The sequence below is a fragment of the Dromaius novaehollandiae genome, chromosome 1 (genome assembly GCF_036370855.1).
Source record: "Dromaius novaehollandiae isolate bDroNov1 chromosome 1, bDroNov1.hap1, whole genome shotgun sequence".
Classification (NCBI taxonomy): domain Eukaryota; kingdom Metazoa; phylum Chordata; class Aves; order Casuariiformes; family Dromaiidae; genus Dromaius; species Dromaius novaehollandiae.
In genome coordinates, this window is record NC_088098.1 from 193112974 (window position 1) to 193137108 (window position 24135).

General features: G+C 36.4%; 1 protein-coding gene across 4 annotated transcripts in view; it reads right to left on the reverse strand.

Moving 5' to 3' along the window:
- NBEA (neurobeachin) overlaps positions 1 to 24135 on the reverse strand; it is a 533052-nt gene that overhangs the window by 243385 nt on the left and 265532 nt on the right. For all 4 annotated transcript variants that reach the window (XM_064504927.1, XM_064504930.1, XM_064504928.1 and 1 more), the window contains one exon: positions 12264 to 12328. In XM_064504927.1, the coding sequence (XP_064360997.1) occupies positions 12264 to 12328 (65 nt within the window). The remainder of the gene's footprint in view (positions 1 to 12263; positions 12329 to 24135) is intronic.

The window sequence follows — 24135 nt, forward strand, 5'->3', positions numbered from 1 at the left end:
TCTTGAATTTTTCCACAATTTTTTTTGATGATCAGGAATCAAATAGGATTTGAAAACTAAGCACACAGATAGATTTCCGGTGTCTACTAGCTGGACATCTCTCCCTGAATAAATAAGTTAGTAGATAAATGGAGCACAGGGCAAATTCAGTGTCTCTAAGTCAGCTTTTGTCTAGGCAGGCTTTCCAGTTCAGGATGGCTTCAGGTGAAATAAATAGGTTTCCTTAGACACTCTTCCTTACCAAAAGTTTGGTGAGAAAAGATCCAGACCAACTTGGATTCATTGGGTTTATTAGCTGGGACTCCTGTGTGTAGCTTTTAAGCCCCAATAAACACATCTAAGCAGCATTTGTCCATGAGCTGATCCCCAAAAAGGCAAAGAAAAATATACACCATCTTCCTCTTTGTTGTCCTTATTTGTAATAAGAAGTATTCTTCACATTTTATGAGTGCCCATTTATGCCTTAAAACACCTACAGGGCACTTCAAATGGATTGCTAGAGCATGTTAATTTCCACAAGTCATAAATCAATGGCTTGTCAATAGTCAAGGAGAAGATAAAGAAAAAAAAATCTGACAACACCAGTCTCTGGCTGCTTTATAGAGAATGAGAACTTTTACAGACATGCAGCAGATGATTCAAATCAGATGGCTGAAACTGCTGGCAACCCCAGCTGTCTCTCCCACCCCTCTGATGGACCTTTCTGTTTCAGAAGCTGAGAAGCCTGATCCACTTCTGAAACAATTTTGGAGTTGCTATAGCTTTCAGACAGCACATTAAGCAAACCGAGACAGATTTTTAGGAAACCTTGAAATGCTGCAAGTCTTCAGGGACCACAGTTACAAAGTCAAGGAAATGATAAATAATAGGGGACCAGGGAACATGCCTGAGCACCCATGCCTGCATCATGACTGTCCACAGCACTCAGATCATTAGTTTTCTCCTTGATCATTTTTCAGACTGCTCTAACTCCCATCCTGAAAACGCCTGGGCATGGCTCTAGAGACAGTTCACTGAAGGCACATGGATGAAACCTAAACAACTCAACTCTCTCCAAGAACACATGTTGCCACACCCCAGCAAACACAGAACATATTCTAACGGGTAAAATGCAACACTCATGTTATTCCAGGAACCCTGAACTAAACAGACAAAATAGTAATGATATCTTAGGGTGATTTGAAAGAGGTTCCAAGGAAGACCTGGACTAAGTGCTATGCAGGATGGATGCAGATGTTCTGCTCTAGCAAGTGTGACCCTAAGCTACATGAACACAGGCCAGTTCACACAGTTGTTCTCTTCCAATTTTTCTGTCAAAAATCTCATCTATGGAATATCTCAGTATTATTTTAACTGTGCCTAGTCAGTTGTTTCCTGTGCTCTCCTATCTCTATCATTGATCACGTTTTTCAAGAAAAAGACAAAAATTGGTTTGCATGGTGGTTAGCACATTGGGATTGTGGCAAAAGTGAGGCCACTATTTATTAATTCCATATAAGCATTAAATACTATTAAAACAAGGGGTGCTCATAAAGGGTATATTATGATTCACTAATGTACAAGCACCTCAGAGAGAATTTCAAGAACAGGTAAAATATGCTTTTGTTTCTAGAAGACTACTAAGAATTATACTAGTCTTAAAATCCATTGCCAGAAGGATAAACTTCAAAACAAGAGAAGGTTTATTTAAAATCTAGGCCATCATTTACAAATCTTGTCTGCATCCAAACAAGGCCTTGGATGTTTTGATTTGTAAGTATAAGGATGTGGGGCAGAAAAAAGAAACATAACACATCGAAGCAGTTAAATGTGTCCTCTTACCTTTGAAAGGAAAGGCAGCTACTGCAAGGTCAGCAAAGCAAATTTTTTTCAGAGGTTTTTGCAAAGCAACTTGCCCACAAGCTAGATACTAGTATATTTGTTCAAGGAAAATTGTTACCTTTTCAATTTGAAAAATTCTACTTAAAAATCTAATTCCTTGTTACTGATTTTTGCTTCTAACAGGAAGTTATCCAGTAGTCTCAAAATACATTTCTACTAAGCAAAAGATAGCTAATGTGTTATCACTATTACTGTTACATATGGATTAAATCGTATCTAGCTAACTCTGATTGAATCTCGAAATCATACAGATACAGCATAAATCAGCATGTTGTCCTAACTGGGTTACACTTGAGAACACGTACAGGAAGATCACCATCATTTGACTACGTTCCTACTTATCTAAATCCTTATCACATACATTGCACAAGACTTTTTTTTAAAAAGGAAAAAACAGAAACAATAAAACCTCAGACATTTCTGGCCTTAGAGCAAGTGCTTACAACTATCCTGTGGATTCTCATAGGAAAAACAATTAAAATCATTCAGAAAGGATCACAAACCAGGAAAAATCTCACACTCAGTATCAAAGGCTGCCAACACATCAAAAGAGTCTGCCTTTATGCACGGCAAATAAGAGATGGGAACTAAGACGACTTCTACGTCAGCAACCTTACTCCTTCACTACAACACACAGCTACGTCATATGAACTCTTTCAGAAACTATCCTTAGCTTATGAAAAGTATGAAATCTAGCACATGATATATCTCTTCAGTTTATAAAAATGTGATCGAGATTCTAACCTCCAGCACAGCTTTGGAAGGTCATTCTAAAACCTCTGAAGGTTAAAAACCTTCTTTTACTTTCCAATTCCAGATGTATCCTTCAGTAGTGTTTCCTGTTTCATTTTTATGCCAATGGTGCCCTTAGGCTTACATAATTCTTGTTCCTTCTGTTGACCTTCTAATATTCCACCTTGACCCCCATTTTACCAGGCTAAATAAAGCACATCTCTTTAACTATCCTTGTATGCCAGAATAATCATGAAAAACATTGCCTTGTGGGTCTCTACTCATGTCATACAGAGTTGGAATGCATCTTTAGTGAATGTGCATAGCCAAAACTGTCAGCAGCATTCTAGACAAGTTCTCACAAGTATTTGCATAGTAATGCTTCTTATCTCAATGGAAATGCCTTTTCTGATGCAATTCTAGAATAGCATTTTCCTTTTGCACAGTCCTATATTCTATGATTCTATACATGAATGTGCCAACCATAGACTGGTCTTTTACATCCTCAGGCATTTCCAAATAATGAACCAATAGTTTCTAGAATATGTTCTCAAGGACATGAACTCTGCGTTTCATGCTGTTACATTATATAACATTTCCATAACATATTATATTATATAATATTTACACTAATCCAGGTCTGAAACCCACCCAATTTATGGTGGTTGGTATTCCAATCATCTGCTCAACTGTGTGTCCCATCTACAGTTTTTTCAGAACACTCCCTTTTGAGGAAAAGTCTATTCTCTGCATCTCTCCTAAACCATCATCCTGTATTGGAGTGAACCACTCCAAGTAAGAAGGTGCTTGCATAAAAATGCACGTATACTTGCTAAACAGGGGAGATATGAAATTTGAGGGGAGCATCATTTTTACCCTCTGGAAATAAAACATATGGTCATTAGTAAGATCTCCTTATCACTGACAACTGAACATTTCTTGTGACTAAAATATACCCACTGTTCTCACTCACCTTTGTAAATCCTCATCCTGCCTTAGCAAGCATCACCCTCAAAAGACCGAGAAGATGGATTTATGTTGAGACAGTGACGAATCTGGCCTTCTGGTCATGCTTATTAATCTCTACACAAGCTGTATTCCTGCAGGGCTAGGGAGTTGTCTAAGAAGTGCCACCACAGGCTTGCTCTAATTTTTTTTACTATTTTCTAGTCATTTGTGATTGACCAGAGACACAACACATTGGCCTAGAAAGACTTTTGGCTTGACCATATGTGACAATTCCTGTAGGTGCACCACTAAAACTCCTGCCAGAACTGGAAGCCAGGTGTGCTGCTACGACCTTCCCCAGCTGAGCTGATCTCAATCAGGAGCTGATGATCAGCAAAACTCTTACCCCTTTGAGCTGCAATTCTTACAATATAAAGAAAAGATGAAACACTTATTTGGTAACTTACGATTTCTCTGTACAAGACAGACTTGATTTCTATCAAATGCCCACAAATTTGTGACCCACAGTTAAAGCTCCCTTAAGAAACGGGCTTGACATATTTTTAGTCCTAATCAAAGGACTTTCAGTAAAAAATCCACCAACAAAGCAGTCTGAGATCACTCAGCTCTTCAAATCCTGCTATATTTCTATAGGGAAATGAGTTTTCTATACAGATAGGCATGAAGTTTCCAGCTGAACACATGGAAAATGGAAATAAAAAACTAGAATTAAGATATGCTGCTGCTCTGAAATAAGCATGACAGTGCTGACGTATTTGTAGGAATAGCTGTACAGAGCAGCTTCTGCCTCATCTAAAAATCCAAGAATTTCAGATGTAGGAGTGAGAGCAGACTGGGTGAGAGTATGTCTCAGGACTTGCTGATTCATAAAGATGACTTATCTGCAAATATTATTTAGGAGAAAGTAAGGAGTTATTTTAAGTCCGTGTGGCTTGCTTTCCTGAATGCTGTCCTTGACAGGGTTACTTTAAAAGTCTAGAGTGCTTACAGTTTAAGGGAAATTGTTAAAAAGCATGTGTAAGAAATCAGAAGCCTGTGTGTGTGTCAGGGTTTTAAAAAGGTTAGATTGTGAAGTTCCAGATTCTGAAAGATAATTCAGATCAGAAGCCAGAGCCTGGGACAACTTTTTTTTGGAGCCTTGAAAACAGAGATAGTGATAAGACTATTTCCAGACTAGCTTGGAAACATGTAAAAAAGCATAAAACACTTACAATACATTTAAATGTGGCTTGGGATCGGCTGTGACAAGCAGTGCTATTTGGCTTCCTATCAAAACTGAAGGATTAAAAGTCATATCTTACTAACTAGTCTTATCTGGCTTTGCTATCTTGCAGCCAGTTCTTACTGGTAACAATCTCATTCACAGACAAAGAGGGCTCTTAGCTGTTATATTACTAGATAAAATAATTGTGCTTATGTTGCCTAATCTTTCTTTCACTTGAGATAATCTAAAAAAGCAGACCATTCCCAAGCAGCAACTTTCAAAACAGATTACAAAATGAACATTTGTTATAATTTAGCTAAGGTCTTGCTTTCTCTACTCATTCCTGAAGTTCTGCCAACTCACATGTCCAGGGAAACAGATGTTTCTCGGACTTACTTTCATCAGATGCCCACAGCTAAGTTTTTTCCAAGAAGCAGCCTGGAAATTTGCCACTTTTTCACTAAACATAGTTGTTTTTACAATTATTAATGGTATTCACAAGAAATGAAACCTTTTGTGGTACTTGGTACCTACAACAGGATGAATAAACTGCCCTGACCTGAACAGCTTCAAGTTCTACAAGATGAGGTGCTGCTATAAATGCTTTCAAAGAAAGTTCCCATAAACTTTGGAAGGCAGTGTCTAGCATAAGATGTCTGGCAAAAGGGCAGTGAGGAAGAATTTACTAGGGAAAATTCTGAAAGTACAGTATGCAAAGACCAGCTACTGGAGTACAAGATGAACATACCGGCAAGATAAACTTTATGGAAGGTAACTGCACATGCTTCAGAAATGCCACAGAAGCTATAACAGACTCAGTCAAACTCAGAGTTGACTACAAAGAATCTATTCCATTCCTTATAAAGATTTCCTATTTTGCCTAAGAATTTTCTAAATGCAGAGGAAACTGTCTCTTTGAAACAGTGCTTACCCAGTAAACATCCAATATCATCATTTACAATGTCCTGTATCTCAGAATCAGCCTCAGCTTTGAGATAGGACCTGACCAGACACGGCTAGAAGGTGAGAGGATGCCTGAAAACCTGTAACAATCTAAGAACTGGGCTGTACTAGCGCTACAGGGAGACAGATTGTTATAACAAGGCATGCTTTGTCCAAAAAAAAAAAAAAGAGACTATTAGTTTGGAGGTGGGACAAGGACACTTGCAGTAAAGAGTATGAGATTAGAAAAAAGCACATCTAATAGAGACCTCAAGTTCATGCTTCAGCTGGAGCAGAAATGCAGATATTCAGTGCTCAGTTTGACAAAAATATTTATGATAGGAATCCTCTATTGATGGAAGATGACATTTAGGAGAGTTTTCTATAAAATGACCCATTCACAGCTGATGAAAGAGTCTTCCAATCACACATTATACTTGGTGAAGGTGACAATACAACACAAATTGGCTACATCTGTCAAAGAGAGAATGATCAAACACTTTTGCTCTTATTTATATATTGCATCTTAGTGCTATTGCTTACAAAGTGCTATTTTCTGTCAGGATTTGCATATATTGGATTTTGCATGTTAGACAGACATGCCTGGCAAGTCATTCTGGTAGCCCACATCTACATAATACCCATGATGTCTCAAGACCACATATCTTGCATTTCTCGGTGGTTCAGGTGAGCTCCACATTCTGACCTCAAGGTTCCTGTGATCAAGATCATTGCCAAGACAGGAACCAGGAATAGCATCCTTTCTCCGTGTATGCTTGGATCCAAGAGCCAAACAAGTTCTCCAAGTGGTATCTAGGGATCCAACTGCATGTGCATGTCATAAATCCAACATGGCGAACAGCACCACAGAAATACCTTCCAACAAAGGGCCTGAACATTTAACTACTACAAAGAGAGAATAAGACTATGAGCTCATTTACCACAAACAAAACATATCAGAACCTCTTGCCAAACTGCAACAGAGGATTTCAAAAAGAAAATTTCCTGCAGTTAACCAACAGTCTTCGTTGAGGACTTAATCTAGAATTCATCTACATTTAAACAAAAAGAAATTTTCAGTCTGTTTAAACATTATGTCATTCTTTCCAGGAAATTAGTCAACACTCAACACAACACAGTTTAAAAATGAAGGTCCCTGTGAATCTTAAGTCTATCTGGAGGCCCAAGTAGGTGCATATACGAAAGTATGTACTTTCATGGCTAAAGGCAGAAATCAGACTTAGATATAGGAATAGGATTACAGAAACAAAGCCTACCATTTGAGATTTGAGATGAAATATGATCTTGTACTTCCTCAAATTTAGACTGTGATCAGACTACTCCTGCTATTCAAAATGAGGAAATTCTTTAATAATTAAACAAAACTATTTTAAATGAAGCAACAAGGTCATCTCTTTTCATAGGTGAATGTAGTGAAAACGAAGGGGAATGAAGTGGAAAGTGAATTGAGAATAGTAATCTAATTCTGAAAAATAATATCTGTAACATCTGTCTCTTACACAGGTAAACCTTCACACTGTTCCACTTGTCACAGTCTTCCAGGTACAGTATGACACATTAACCTGACCCTCTGAGCCAAATCATCTTGCCAGTTTTCTAACCATCTAGTTGCCTCCACTCATATAGACTGTGGTGTTCTAACTTTGATACATTGATGTTGTGGTAGACAGTGTGGAAGCCTTGCTAATGTCAAGGTAAATCATATCCATTGTTGTCCCTTGTCTAAAAATCTAATGATTTTGTTGCAGAAGGTGATCAGGTTGGTCAGGCATGGTAAATTCCTGCTGACTGTTCTCGGTCACCATTTTCTTCACACGGCCAGAAATGCGTTCCAAAAGGACTTGCTCAATGATCTTCCCAGGGATAGAAGTGATGCTGACCAGCCTAAAGCTCCCTGGCTTTTTTGGACTTTTTTGAAGATGACAGTGATATTTGCCTTTCTCAAGGCATCAATGGCCTTCCCCAATCTCCATGACCCTTCAGAAGTGACAGAGAACTGTCTGACAAGGATAGCAGCCTTGCAAGGACTTTCAGTACCATCAGATGCACCCCACCAGGTACCATGGACTTCTATGGGTCAAGTTCTCTCACGTCAGCCCTGACTAAGTCCTCATCCACTTCTGGCAGTTCTCCTCCTTAGACATTTGCCCTAAGCATAGAGGCTTGAGAGACCTTGTAGGTGAAGACTGAGGCAAAGAAGTCATTGGGTACATCAGCCTTACCTGTCACTCTATCATCCACCTATTCAGCAACAGGCCTGCATTTTTTTCTTGTTCAGCCTTTTATTATTAATGAAGTGGTAGAAGCTTTTCTTGTTGCCCTTGATGGCTCTTCCAAGTCTCAGTTCCAGTTGAGCCTTGGCCTTTCTGACACCATCCCTACACACCCAGGCAAGGTTTCTAAATTTGTCCTTACTAGCCTGTTCCTGCTTCCACCTCCTGCGTACTTTCTTTTTGCAATGGAGCTCCATCATAAGTTCCCTGCTTAGCCAAACCAGTCTCCTGATACATCTACCTTTTCCCTGAGTAATGGGATGATCTATTCTTGTGCTTGGAGGATGCTGTCTATAGAGGTCTGCCAGCTTTTCTGAGCTCCTTCAACCTTCAAAGCTGTCTCCCATGGGATCCCATCTACCAATTTCCTGAATAAGCTGAAATGTGTTCTCATGATGTCTGTACTCTGCTATTCTTCTTCCTCACCCCTTCAGGATCTTAAACTCCACTATTTCACGGACACTATAGCCAAGGCTGCCATTAATTAACACATCCTAAAACAACTCTTCTTTCTTAGGGAATAGCAGATCCAGCTATGAGTCATCTCTGTTGGTCAATCCCATATCAAAAGTTATCCTAAACACCCTTCAGAAATCACCTTGACTTAAGGCATCCGGCCTTCTTGCAGTTCCAGCAAATGTCAGGAAGGGTAAAGTGCCCCATGAGAACTAGAGTTTCTGGTGCAGAGACTTCCTTGATTTTTTTAAAGAAGGCTTATTCCTTTCCCTTACCCTGATTCGGTGGTCTGTAACAAACTCCCACCATTTTGTCATCCTTACTGGCCTCTCCTCTCATCCAGGCCCACAAACTATCTGCCAGACTGTCAAGAGTCCCACTGAAGAACTTGATAGATCTAAGCTGCTCCTTCACACAGAGGACAATGCTTCCTTCTGGCTTTCTCTGCCTTTTTCTGAAGAACTTGTACCTATTCATCACAGCACTCAGTCATGCAGGTTATCCCACCATATCTTATTTATTCCAATGATGTTGTAGTTTAGTGATCACACATGGACCTCTAGTTCCTCCTGGTTGTTTCTCAGGCTGTATGCATTTGTGTACATGTTCATCTGAGGTGGGTGTTCCTGTTTTCTCTCTCTTGTTCTCATCACCCTGCATCTTTTGCTTTTGACCTTATCCATCACTACCTCATTTAACTGCAGGTTGTAATCTCCCTCCCACATCATTCCTAAAGAGCTCTTTTGATGTTCTCTTTTACAGCCAACATTGCAGATACATCTAGCGCTTAAGAAGCCTACTTCCATGTACACCAAAACATAAATCTGAAATCCTAATTAAGCTGCTGTCAATGGAGCTCTTGACATGTGTGATACCCGCAATAACAGATATTCATAGCATAAGACATCAAAAAGAAGCATAGAGTTCAAGATCATGAGCAAACTGTCTCAGTAAACCCCTTCCCTCACTCTGGGAGGGAGGGTTTATTTAGGTTTATTATTGACAATGTTATTCTCCACTCCCAAATTAAATATCTTTGTACATATTTTCCTTTAAAATATTACTTTAAATCTATAGCCAGAGGCACTTGTTATACTAAAAACTGTTAAAATAGAGTTTTTCATAAAATTTAGTGATCATATAATGTATCTTCATCTTCGTGTTGTAAATATTTTTATCACAACTCTCTTATACAAACAATTAGTTTCTTTATTTTATAGATGAGAAAACCTGATGCAGAGGTAATTTTTAAACTCACAGATAGTTAAGAACAAACTCAGGATTAAATTTAGGCATTCCAGCTCTCTTCCTTCTCCAAATTCCTAATTTTAGAAAACTCTATCAGAGTATTTGTGTTCTCAGTTTTACAATTATGTGTCATTCAGACCTTTCTAGCAAAATGTTTTCTAAAACAAGTAAAAACAGAAACAAACACAATGAATCGACTGATTTAAAATGAAAACACAACTTATTAAAGTGAGGGGAATAAGGATATTATGTGTTTTTAAATACAACTAAACTGAAATATTTTGTTTCAGAACATTTCTAATTAAGTCAACAATCAGAAAGGCATTCAAATGCTTTAATGCAGAAACAACAAAATTAAGATACTCAGAAGATCTCCTAATAACATCCACATATTAAAGCAGATAGATATGTAACTGAAAATATTAAAAATTATGATCTTCCATATCACATCTAATCCCTTTCCTCCCCACCCCAAATGAGAAAGCTTGCTTAAAACTGTTGATTTATTACCTATGTCTCTCAAAATCTTATCCAGAAAATCCTTCAAAATATTCTTAGTCTTCATTTTGCTTTTAATAATTTAAAATTCAATCATTATTGCACAGCGATTATATGCAATTTTACATCCCATTAACCCTGCTTTGTTTTAATTATAAAGATCCTTTGTTAGATTCCTTTAAATGATCCAGTTTATAATTTCAGGTTATCCTAGGGAGCACTTTAATTCAGCTGCACATTCATCAACTGTTTATGTCCTGTTAATTGTTGACAACTGCACAATTGCATTCTCTAGCTATGATTGATGAATTGCATTCACAAGTTTAGCTATTAAGTAGAATAAATATTTATAACAATTTCCACTTAAAGGATTGTTATCTTTATCCCCAAAAGGATAAATTAAAAATGGATGGGCTGATTGTAAAGAAGAGCAAATGTTCTACTAATGCACACACACTCATTCTAAGACATGTTTATGACAAAAGTATATGGAGGAACTTGTATCTAAGGGCAGTTTGATTAGGCATTCGTTTGACTGGATTTAAGCAGCAGTTCTTAATTATTACTACCTTTCGAAAAGTTATTGTTAGAGGGAGTAGAGAGTCTACCAATATCTTAATACTTGAGCTAAAAAAGGCAGATATGGGATTTGTTCACAACAAGCATTTTCTCAACAGTGAGCATGCAATAATATCTGATCTTACTATCCAATGCTACTGTAAGCAAAAACAGTTTACAAGAATTTTCCACTCCAAAAAAAAAAAGGTTGAGAAAATACAAAGGAGCAGAATAGGTTTCCATATTACCATCCAAGAATATGAACTTATTATAATTACTCAGTCTATTATTGTGCAATATTTATTGTATAATAATTTGCAGCAGATGACCTACTTAGATGAGCCCTATTATTGTTTAAACCCATGCGCCACTTTCCAGCGAGAATAATTTCCAATTAAAAGGGCTACACTTCCAACTGGTATATTGTAACGTAACTTCAGTGTCTGCAATGAATCTAAGGGAATTTGTAACAGCCAAAAATCTGATATAAAGATACATATTCCTATTTTCCAGATAGCAGTATCCCTCTATTCCTATTCTCTGATATTTTCCAGTCTTCTCTTGAAATGAATGCATGGCTTCACCATTGAAATAACAGCTAGACAAAAAAAAATCCTACTGTAAAAAAGAGACCATTTCAACAATGGAAGATTTGGTATTTCAGTATTGGTAATGACATACTATCAGCAAAAACCCAAATCACACACAAAATGACAAAATCTCTTCAATGGGCATATTACTATGAAGATTTTTATTCAACTGCACATACCAAGAAATCTAGATCTAAACGGATCTAATTTCCTGGCCAATAAAAGTGACACACATGACACAAGTGGCTGCATTTGTCCTTGGCATTCCACTACCAGCAAGGCCAAAGAGAGCCCCATTACTGCCCAGCTGTCTGGCTGAAAGTACTGACAAACACTGCACAGACTAGAAGATGTAAACAAATATAGCATTAAAATTACTTGAGGATTGATAATAAAGCATCTTAACAACTTGCAAAAGCAACGCAGCTCTTATAAATATGATGTTCTGTGTGTTACACAAGACTTAAATTGGACCAGAAATTCTAGATAAAAATAATTCCTTATGAACTGATAGTATAATGAAGGGCATCTGTACAATGAATGCAGTGCTCCTAAAACAGATGGAGCAGCAGATGGATTTACAGATTGGGCTCCCTAGACTGTCTGGGTAAAACAACCTTGCTGCTCAGTAAGATGGTGGTTCAACTCTCAAATAAACCCAGACCCATATACACCCCATGGGGGCTTTATTTTCTTTTGTCAATAAACAAAAATTTAAGAATGTATACATTTCCAAGTTAAATATTTGTTAGGCAAAGTATCTAAACAATAAACTTCTTCATTAAAATCGCCTTTTCACAGTCTTTTTGGAACAGATGGTGAGAAAGTATTATCACCCAATGGAATAAAATGCAAAATGACTACTTGTTCAAAAGCTTTAAAATTAATTACCTTCCTTCATTGATGAGCTCAATAAATGCAAGTCCTGCATTCTTCTGAATAGAATTTTGCCATTCCTAAGAAGATAAAACATAACATGATCAGAAACCAAGGATTTTAAACAGTGTTTCTGAAACTGACCCGGATAACTGCCTAAAGGAGCTCGAATTGAGCTTGAACTTCTTAATTTAATGTTGTTCTTTCTTTCAAAGGAGAACAACCTGATCATTTAAAAAAATGTAATTCATTCTGATTTTCAAATTAATTTTAGGTGGTCATGTTTTCTATACCTGCCTTCAAGCAATCTTTATTTTTCTTGTCTGGAGGAAAAAACCCTTGTTTCTCCAATTCGTATAGTTGCTTAATGAGTATATGAGGTGCAACAAAGTACAGTGGTATCAGTTTCTTCATCACTTTACTCCACTGTTACACTGTTTACATTTGAACATATAAGCAGGCAATAATCTGTGTATCATCCATCCATCCTTGAGTTCATTCTTCATTTTTTCCCATTTTGAGTGAAAACAAAAATAGTAGCTAATAACAAACTGAGACTTTTAAATTCTTTTAATATTAATATGGATTTCCAAGGTCAACTTTTGAAACTGATTTAAACCATTTAATAGATATTAAATGATAACAGCTTTTTATATCATACACCACTGGATTAAAGAGAAAATTCTCAATCTATAACAATAGCTTTTTGTCATACAACCTTCCACCTCTATCCCACAAACAGATTTTTGACAGTTGAGATAAAAAAGGTCAGGACATCTCTCTAGCAAGTAAAGGTAACTTTCTTTTGGGATAATTCCTTAAAATTTTTCTTTAAGTGTAATAAACACTTCCTTTTGATTACTCAGAAGAAATCAAGATACATTAGCTAGATTACAGTTCAGAAAGAAATTTCCTAGTCCAAGACTTCAGACCATAAGCAAAAATGGGTAGACAGAGTTACAGTCACAGAACTATTCCATTTTACATTTCCTTTTTCCAGGCCTAAAAATTCAGGCAGAAATTCCAAATGCTTGTTTCCTGACTTGAGCAGTAAAATTGCTCTGTACAGGGTTAGGAAATTTTCTCAAAGAATACTTGTGAAAACTACTAACTAACCAGCCAGGTTCTTCTTGCTCATCCCATAGAAATTTGGAGATTTGGCCAAGTCAGACATCTTCGAAAAAAATAACCATATGCTTGTACTCATGATAGGATTTATGAGAGGTAAAGTGCTAAAATACTCAAATAATGAGCATACCCTTAACCCATTTCTCAGCAGAAATCTTGATTAGGGAAGATGGAGTATCAGCACTCATGCCACTAGCTTGTGAGCTAGAAAATCATTACATCGGATCCGTTGTTAAGTGGTGCTGATTTTGTTCTTTTCCAAATCCAGTAACTGAGGCAAGCCTAATTGGAAGCAATTAAGTCTCCCTGGTATAGCACAGAGTCACTCTGATATACTAAGAAGGAAAGGATTCAATTGCCTAAATGCAGGCATGCAGTGCCATTTTAAGTATGTTCAGTTATCCTATCTACTTGTGTCTGGACGAGGTCAAGGGATTCCTGCAAGTCTTTTATCAGATCTTTCTACCTCATGCAAATGTCTCAGACACTTCAGGACATCCAAAATGGCTAACTGGATTTTAGGTGACATATCTCAGTCCCAAATGGCATCAGATGTGGAAGCAAATGAATCTCTCCCTGTGTCTCCAGAGGTGGAAAACCTCACCAATTTAGCCAAACTAGTTCTTCATGATAAAGGTGTGTGAAACTCCACCTGTCTGCTATCTACCAAAAACTAGTGGAAAAAATAAAAATGCAGAACCACAAAGAAGCCAGGACTCCTCATTCATGCATTGCTTCACTAAGAACTTACTATATATCCCATGCCTCTATTGCTGATCCACAAATGAGAGGATAATGATTACTATTACAATTTCTTCTCAATTTTGGCAGAATTTAATATAACAGACTCATGATCCTGAGATGCTAACTAATCCTGTGAAGAGACATCTGGTTTTCTTTTTTCCTGTTTGTTTTTAGAAGAGCCTAACACTATACTATTTTCAAAAGCAAAATACTTAGAGGGATTGGAAATGCTATCATTAAAGTTGCATTTGCAATCCAAATTCAGATCACTGCATGAATTTTAAGAACTAGGTTAAGACTTGCAGCTATCTGCTCACAGAACTTGAAGCAATTTGATTTTATTATCTTAGTTTCCACAAAAAGTCTGTCTAGCCCTCAAGGTGCAAGAAACTCAAAAGATATTCACCAAAAGTAATGGATGCAGTGATGAGTACTTGGAAAATTTATACTGTGGGCAAGTAGAATCATAGCATGGACATTTAGTTATTAGCAGCTAACTGCTTGAGTAACTACACTACATCCCAGGTGTTTTCAGAGTATTATGTATCCTGCATCTTCTGAGCCTTAAAACAAAAGCTGGGAGACTCTGCTGTGCATCAAAACTGCTGATGCCAATTATATGCAGAAGTAATGGAAGACTGTGCCAAAGGCCTGTACCAGGAAATTTCTTCTACAGTAGCAGATTGTCCTCTCTTCCCTTAGGAAAATGCCCCCATTTCATAGGGCCGTGGGGATGGCCATGGCCATTACTGCCAACAGCACATGGGATAAAGAATTCCTCTTGACCACAAGCAGGGTATAGAAGACTTAGGGATAGAGACACATCTGAAAACTGTCTAAAACCCAAAGTGTTGAAGAACAACATTTATCACTTCTTTGTACTAAAATCAGGAAGAGGATATTAAATTTTATTTTTAATTTTACTGTTGTTGCAAAAAAATCCAAAAAGTGTCTTTGTTCACAATAACTAACCGTTATAACTTTAGAGACTGAATTATGTTACTGTCCACTATGGGTGTGTTATAAATATTTTGTTATGCACATTTCTATAGAAAATATACAAAATGATTAGGTTTCTGACCAAAAAAAAAAAAAAAAAAAAAAAGAAAAAGACCTAACTTGTCCTCCTCCTCTCTTCTGATATTGTTGCTTGAAAAGCACCACTGCATTCAGAAAGCACGAGTACAGATTCCTTGACAGAAAGTTCAGAGTGAATCCAGCTATGAAACTGTCCATCCAGAGGAGGAGAGGAGATGAATAAAACTGGGGTGACAGTAAAAGGCTAAAACTCCTAAATAACAAGCTATAACTCAGTATAGATATTACTTCAAATGGTTTTACTTATTTATAATCCATGATTTGTATTTTATTATTCTCTGATACTCTTACAATGTCTACTTTCTATATGATTGTATTTTCCTAGCTCATTTCTTTAAGATTCTCCAGTCTTTATCACAAAAAAATAAAGGCCTGACAATATTTGCAAATTTAGTGTTCCTGATTTGTGTAGCGTGTTAAACAGATACCAGAAAAATTGCATAGATGAAAAATAACAGTGAAGGACCAAAAAACCCCAAACAACTAAGCTTGGCAACCTAAGAACCTTTTCTCAGTTTATACGGTATTTCTTTCCAAAGCAACCTTTGCTTACAATCCCTTTTTGGATCTATATTCACGGTGATCAGCAAGAAAATAACTTTTTAATAAAAATCTTGTGATACTATTTAAAACTAAATAATTAATTTGACATGAAATATCTTTATACAAAAAAAGAATAGTCATCCTTAGGGTTTTCCTAATCTACAGGAGAGCTCTCACCCATTTAAATTTCTGTAAGGAAGTCTAAAATTGCTTCGCAATTTGTAAGTTTTTCAACAAACTGAAGTTAGTGCGGAGGTAGATTCATGGTCACCCTACACCCTACAACGGTCCTTCCACTACAAGAGTTACAATCTCAATCAATTTTAGCTTCTCTGGAATTTTCTCTTCTGCATGTCCTACACTTAGCTGATTTTTTCTTCTTTTTGTCTCACCGAATCTTTATTGAATCTTCTAGCCTTAGATATTAAGAACTCAGTTAATACTTCAGTTCTTCAATTGCTGTATTTTAAGCATAATTTCTTGACATAGATGCAATTCTATGACATTGATTCTCTTGTTCCTGGATCCTTGAATATGCCTGGAGAAAAGTCTTGTATGGAGCAGAACAGATGTAACCTTTCATCAGGATAACAGACAGGAAACTTTACAGAAATGTCTTTGCAATTCACAACATGCATGTATTTTACCTTGGGTTTGAATTCCATGTTGTGAAGTTGCCTCCTAGAATCACCAATAACTTGATTTACTTTGGTTAAGTGGAAAGATTCAAAGGAAATGTTATGAGACTGAAGAATTTTTTTCTTTATGGCAAAAAAAAAAAAAAAATCTTTAGAAGTAGGCATGAGCAGAAAATTTAACTGAGTTGAAGATACAGCCTAATAAAATTTTAAGTAGATTGTACAGTTTTAAGGTTAATAGGAGTGTTCCTTCCATTCCTAGAAGAACTGAGTAAAGGAATTGGAGTCTTAAAACCTTCCATTACTGTTTGGAATGAAGAATCAGATCTAAGCATTCCAGTGTTATTGCCTTCTCCCCCACTCCCCAACACACACACACACCCTGCTGATAGATTAGAAATAAAATGTATCTTTGGTCTACTCTTTCAAGTGAATTTGAAGTCAGTTTTAGGATTCTATGATAGGTCATTCTTTTTTAGAAATGACTATTTCCCACAATAAGGAAGTTGCAGAATGACGGATGACATCCTCCTGCAAGGCAAATCTCAAGTACTGGAATCCACTGGGCTTCTGGCCAAATCACAGAACAGAAAAAGAACGTGAAACTTTCACAACACAATTTATGTGAACATGACTTAAAAAAATGCAGCAAAGGTATTAGAAAAGTATTTAGATTTCACTTTCACATGGCTAAAGCCTCATTTTTTCTGTGTTTTCTTGATTGGAGGAATGCGTTAATCTTTTTCTTTCCTGAAAACACATAGACCCATTGCCCTTCACATCACCGGCAATAATTACCCAATTTTTCTCCAAAACAAAGTCAAATGTGCTCAGAGGAACATTTCATTGGTATTTAAACAAACAGAGAAAAAAAATACCTAAATTGCAAAAACATTTACATTATCCAGAACACTAGAGAAATTGGCAAATTTATTTTGGCGATACAATATTAACCTTAATTGCTTGTAGAAATTCTGGTACATCTCCATAACTTCTCCAGTTTCCTTCATGACAGGAAAAATAGTTCTTAAGAGATTTTAAAATTATCTTTCACAACCTGTGCTGCTACATATGGATAATTATGCTGAAAGCCAGTGCAGATCTGAAGTTTTCCAAAACACACCAGCAGAATGAAAACTTTTTGATATTCTCTCCATGACATGAACAATGAAAACCAAGGAACTATGGTATATGAATGAACTCTTGCACCCTGTCTCAGCCCTTCACAAAATACCAGCTGGCTCCTGGCTTTCTAAGTGTTTTCCTCTGGGCTATCTAACATCTTCCTAAATTGTAGGCAACTTAATAGAGAAGTCAGGGGAAGACACCTTGACATATTAGGATATGGGAAGGTAATTCCTACAGTGTTCTGATCTGGCCTGTTTTAGCACAAATTTAGAGGAGTTTCAGATCAGCATCCCACTGACTGTAATAACTGTAAATAGTCTTTGACAAGGACTCGTCAGTGAAAGCATCAGATGTTCCATGATGACCCAAGTATAAAAATACGATACTGGAGAGAGAAAAGAATCTGCTTATTACTAAAGGCAAAACACAGATGTACCTTTCTGAGTGGAGAGGGATGTGGAAAGACATCTCTCAGAATAATCAAGAAAATAAAATTGCCCAACAAGTAGAAAAGAATACACTGATGGTTTCCATTTGAAATTTATATTATCAGAAGCAGATGGAGAAGAGATGAAGACTGAGACTGGGCTAGAAGACATTCCACACATGGATAAGAAATTAATGCAAAGAAATTCTCTGACACCCCTTTAGCTTAAAAAGACAACGCAAAATGATGACCTTTTGGAAAACTTCCAGAATTCTAGAAAGCAAGTGAGAAACACTGAGAGAAAATCACTCAACTCCTAGAGCAAGAAAATTTAAAGGAAAAAGAGTTTTTTACTTCCCCTGTAGGCCTAAAAATAGCCTATTTTTGTTGTATTAGTTAGAATTCACTTCTGGTTTTGGTAATTACACTTAGTGTGTATATCAATATATTTATGTAGAGGCCATGTTGTGTATTATGAGCAGCCCAAACCAAACACCAGAACATAAATAAAGCAGATGTTTATGTTGTGCCATATTTGGTAATGGATAAGGACAGAAGAAACTGTTTGTCTTTCTGTCTGGACCATTACATCGTCCAAATATAAACATTAGAGAATATTTGACAATATTAGAGAAAGTGCCAGTTTCAGCTAAAAGGACTTGACTTATTGAACTTCAAATCTTAGACTGATAAAAAAGCAAAATTACAAACCCCAGTTTGGAGCTAGGTGACAGACTGTTTTCATGTAGCTTTCTAGAACTTTGTCTTGTCTACAAAAATCTGTGGGGCTTTTTTTGGTTTTAACTTATTTTTCCCATCAAATGCCAAAATTCCTCTTTTTTTCTTGGTATTTACTTAAGGAAATTAATGACTATCATGTTTCTTTTCAGAGAGAGTTTATTATATATTTAGGATTAATCCTGCAAACACCTAAGCATATGCTTAAAATTGAATCAGATCATTTATATTTAACTTATTTATATTATATGATGAAATGAATCATATGCTCAAATATTTAAAGGACTGAAGTCTTTGTGTGAATAGATATGTGTTTTGTTGGCTGTGGCTGTGCCAGTTGACAACGCAATCCTCCATGGGCGATTGCTACCTCCTCTGAATTAGCAGCTCGCTCACTCAGATACATCTTATTTCAAACATTCAAATTAACTCAGTTAATTTTGGCTGAAGTATGTTAGGGAGAGTCTCAGGAGATATCCTGATGACAGAATGGTGTGGAGTGCAGTAATCTCCAGAGGAAAAGGTATGACAAGCAACTAAGGTAGTGATCTCTTCAGCTGGCACTGATGGAGCCAGAAAAGAGCAAGTTCCCTACATCCTTCCTTCTTGTAACCTTGGGTATGATAGAAGTTCAAACGTTTAAATTTAACTTCATTTTTAAACAACAGATTTACTTCATCCAGAGTAAACAGGTGGATATTAGCTTATGCTTATCTTAAACATCCTTGTAACTAACTTAACCTAAACCACAAGAAGACGTTCCCCTGGGGCATGGTTCCACACACCTGCTCAGTTAAAAAAAAAAAAAAAAAAAAAAAAAAAAAGGCTAAGAATGTGGTTTCATGATCAATTTAATCTGATCTAAGACTCTGATAAAGCCACAGGGCAGTCCATCTCTTCTATAGCCCCAGCTATCCTACCTGCCACTTGCTATGAGCTATTGCTTTCATGGCTACTCTAGAAGTATAATCAGTTGAAAATGACACCTCTGCCAGTGTCAATTTGATCAAAGATAAGTATAAGCTGAATACTGAAACTGAAGTCAAAAATATGATTCCATTAGAGGCAAAGATCTGAATTTACAGCTTGCGGCCATAAAAACATGAACAACGTTTTCTCTCTTTTCTCTGCAACCCTGAACTCTTTCCTTTGAATAGCTCTAATGTTTTTGCACTTAGGCCTCTGCTAGCTTAACCCACTAAACCAGGGAAAAAAAAAGTCTGTAGAGTTTTCGGTTGCGTTTGTGAGTTAAAGAGGCTTATGAGGGGTCAGTTGAATGCCAGCACTGGTACAGAGGTGACGCTGTGAAGTCATGCTGGAAAAATGCATCACTGAAACAGTCATAGGGTATGTATGCATGCGTGTGTGTAGCACAGAAAGAAACCTTAACTGTCTTAAGATGGAACCTGATAACAGACCTGTTAGCATGGTGCTTGATAAGAAGGCACTGTACAGCAGAGCTGGAGAACTCCTACTAAAACTTTTCTAGAGACTCTTGAATATAATTTGTTTAGTAACAAAAAGCATGCACTGTGTTTCTATTATATGAATGCCATATATCACAGCTTCTGCTGGTTAGTAGTAGGGACCAGGAAGAGATTTCTCTTTTTGCTTGGCTTCTGTGTTGGGCAGCTGCCAGCCTTTGAAACCCAAGAGATACACCATACCTTGATGTGGGATGCACATTTAGACATGCTAGTGCTTTTAGTATTGAAATCTCTCCAATGCTTGGTTGGTGGGTCTTCTGTATGTTCTCAGAGCTAAAGTGATCACCAGATTCACTCAGTGAGAATTTCCTCACAACTCCGACAGGCACGGGACATCAGGTTTTCGTTTTCATTGGAGTGGGATTAATTTCTTAATACTGTTTCAAAATTTTTCTTGCCATATTCACTTAGGACAACCAGCAATGCACTCATTTCCCATCTTCCTCTCATTTTGGCACCTTATAGTTGTGACAGCAAAGAGCATAGAAGTATAGAACTACTAAGTTTTACATGTGTCAAACTGCTGGAGAGCGTTTTATGGACTGTGCTGCATGGGAGTAGATCTTTTACAGATCCTTTCTGACTAAGTACGTACTGCATGGCTGCTTGTGATATGGAGAGAGAAACTGAATTCAATCCAAACAGTTTCTAACTCTGCAGGTTAAAAGGAAAGACCATTTGAACAGACATGACGCATTTTTGAAGCCAACACTGTTAACCAAAGTTTAAAATGCTTTAGCTAGCTCCCACTTTATCCATCGATTATGTATTAGTTATGCAATTATGTAAAGTTACGGAGATAATCTTAGTATAGTTTGTTTTCCAAGACATTTCGTGTTCTATAACTTTTCATAAAAATAATTTCATAAAAATATTTACAGCAGCTACCTATAGCTTAATTATAAGAAGGATTATTTGAATGTTATCAATATTAGCGAATCTCTTAACAGGTTTTAATTGCCAGTCTTAAGTAAAACATGTTCTTGGTTATATGTAATATTCCTTTGCCTCACTTCCAAAATAATTTTTTTGTAAATGCCTATTTACAATGGATAGTATCCAAAAGAAATACTTTTCCTCAATACACTGATTCAGGAGAAGATTATTTTCATTCTTGTTTTGATATTTCCTTGGGAGACTCCTGAATTATGACCTTGATCAAACTTCTTGATCAAACATGATGGGAGGCAAAACGAAGAGAATAAATGATGTGTTGAAAACTACTAAATTCTGAAATTTGTCAGATATTCCGTATGTATTCTAGAATTGCAAGTAATAAAGCATTTCTTTCTGAAGTAATCATTTATTATAATAGTTGCATTTTTGAATGGGTGAAGTAGTAAGGTGTTTTAAATACTAAGAGAGTATTTTCTGTTTAAGAAAATAAATTCTCCCTGCTAATAGATAAGATACAGAAAAATACAAGTGTTATATGACAAGACTCCTTTGGGATAACATCACTCTGTTTCTGCAGAATCTATATGTCCAAAGGGAAAAATTTGCTGAAGATCTGGAAGTAATTATAATTTATTGCAGTGTTTGGGAAAAAAATTAAGAAAAAGTTTACTGAAAACTAAATTTGCTTTTGAAAAAGAACTATCCTGCAAAAATTGATGTTTTTTTTTTTAAATTGTATGGTTTATTTAAAAAATCTGTCACACAAAACAGCAACACAGCTGCGACATGCACAGCTAGGCTGAAGGAACAAAGACTAGCTAATCAAGCACAGATCTTGTCAAACATAACACATCTTCATGTGTTTTATGTTAAAATAGACTAAATCCAAATGAAAATGCCTGTTTTATGGAAAGTGAAAATCATTACATGTTTACTATAAATTTCACAGAAGAAACATATTTCAAGTTCAAGAATGTATGCTTCTAGTTTATGCAGGAAATATAAAAAAGAAAACGAAGCCCTCAGATTAATCTCATTTTTAGTCTAATGAAGTAGCTGATACTAGGAAAAACAAAAAAAGGTTGGGGGGAAGCAAGTTATGGTATGAGAGATGGTCTGAAAATACAAAGAGTAGAACTTTTTTTCTTCCTCATGCCCACAAATGATGCACTACCCCTACAGCTCCTTTAAACCCCAGAGTTCCTTTAAAACTTAAAATGTATTTTTCACAGAAACTCCAAATTCCTTTGGGGGAAAAGACTTGATTGCATATCCCTCAGAGCCTAAAAGGCTGCCCATATGAACTGAATTATCCATGACATGTACCTTCAGACATTTGTAATGTGATATTTCATGTAAATTTAGACCATACCTTGGACGTGAGCCGCTGGCAATGTTGAGTTTATTCAGGAGCTCAGATAAGAAAAAAAATTCTGACATCCTTGCTAATCTGTAGTCGTTAACATGGAATTTCCAACATAAAGAGCATAAAAGCATCTAATTTGCTGCAGCAAATGAAAGGAAAACAAACTTTGCATTTCCCTTTCCTTTTCGATGTCTAAAGTTACTCTGTTCCGTGCACACAAAATTGTACTTTTCAAATGTTTTTAATACAGTCATCTATCTTTTCAATGACACACATTTCAAACTTCCCCACATAATCTGTAGAATGCCATTCAATTTGAATATGAAGGATTTACCCATGCCAGGAAGAAAAGCCCTAGTGACACTAGGTTTACTAAAAGAAACCCACAGTATGCATAGTCTTTCCATTCTGCAGTACTCTACTCATTTTATGGAGGAGACCAGGTAAGCCCTGTCCATTTTTATACAGTAATGAGTTAATCTCATTTCCTGAGGGCACTAACTCCTAATCTCCTAATTCCCAGTTCTGTTAGCTATATACTGGATTATGTTGTTTGTCTGTCTGCCACTCTCTTTTCTTGTAGCTATGTTATAAATCATGTCCTATTAGTATTTTTGTAGTATTTACCTAGTGTTTTCTTTTGACAATTAGCTTTAAAAATTGAAATAGACAATTCATTTGAATTTTTCATGCAGATGAATGGAACTGCAGAACTGAATGTTTGGTGCACCTATAGGATGAAACACAATATCCAGTGCAGATACAATTCACAAAAGCAGCTTGTTTACAGTTGGTAAAGATGAGAGGAGGAGAAGGCAATTTGCACCACTACAGCCCCCTATTGAACATTTCCTATAGAAACACTTAGTAGCATTCCAACAACAATGTTATAAAATTAGCTTCTTAAGTACTTGGTAATAAACAGGCAGCAGGGTACAAATTTTTCCATACTTAGAAGATAAGGAAACAACCATAAAATATCAGATGAGATACAAAAATTTTAAATTGATGTTTTCCCAAATAATTGAGTAGATGGAAAAGAGCTCTCTTCCACCCAAACATTAGAGAATCTGAATAAATTTTCAAAATTTCAAAATAATTAGGCTCTTTACATTATTTTAGGTATAAAATGAAGCTTATTTTTAAAAGAATTGACTATTTTGAAACAATAAATAACTTGTATAAGAGTCATACAAATACAAATTGATTTAGCTGCATTTGTTACATAGCTTTACTGGGATGTCTAAAGAAAAAGCATTGCAGAGAGAGCTTAAATTTCTCTCTCTTCCTTTCAATCAATATTTGAGGCAAAGTTTCATCTCTAGGGCCCTTAATGGCAGGAATTCCTGGAGCCAGCAAATGAGTAATGTTAAACCTATGATTAGATGATGAGGCCATCAAAGACACTAGACCCTAATGCTGCATTCCACTTTATTCCTGAGAACTGCAGTAAAACCAAAGGCTGAGGACGAAAGGATTGTAAGTTATTCCTTCTCTAAAGTTAAGGTTTCAAAAGCTCTTATAAAAAACTCCCAAAATTTCAAGACATGAACATAAGGCTTAAAATCCTTCTTTTGGACTTTTCCTGGAACCCAGAATTTAACCATTAGGTAACAAATTTTTCAAATGCCCTGCAGGAGAAGGTCTGAAGTTCAAACCCCACTGAGGATTCCTGCCAGGGATGTATTTTTCT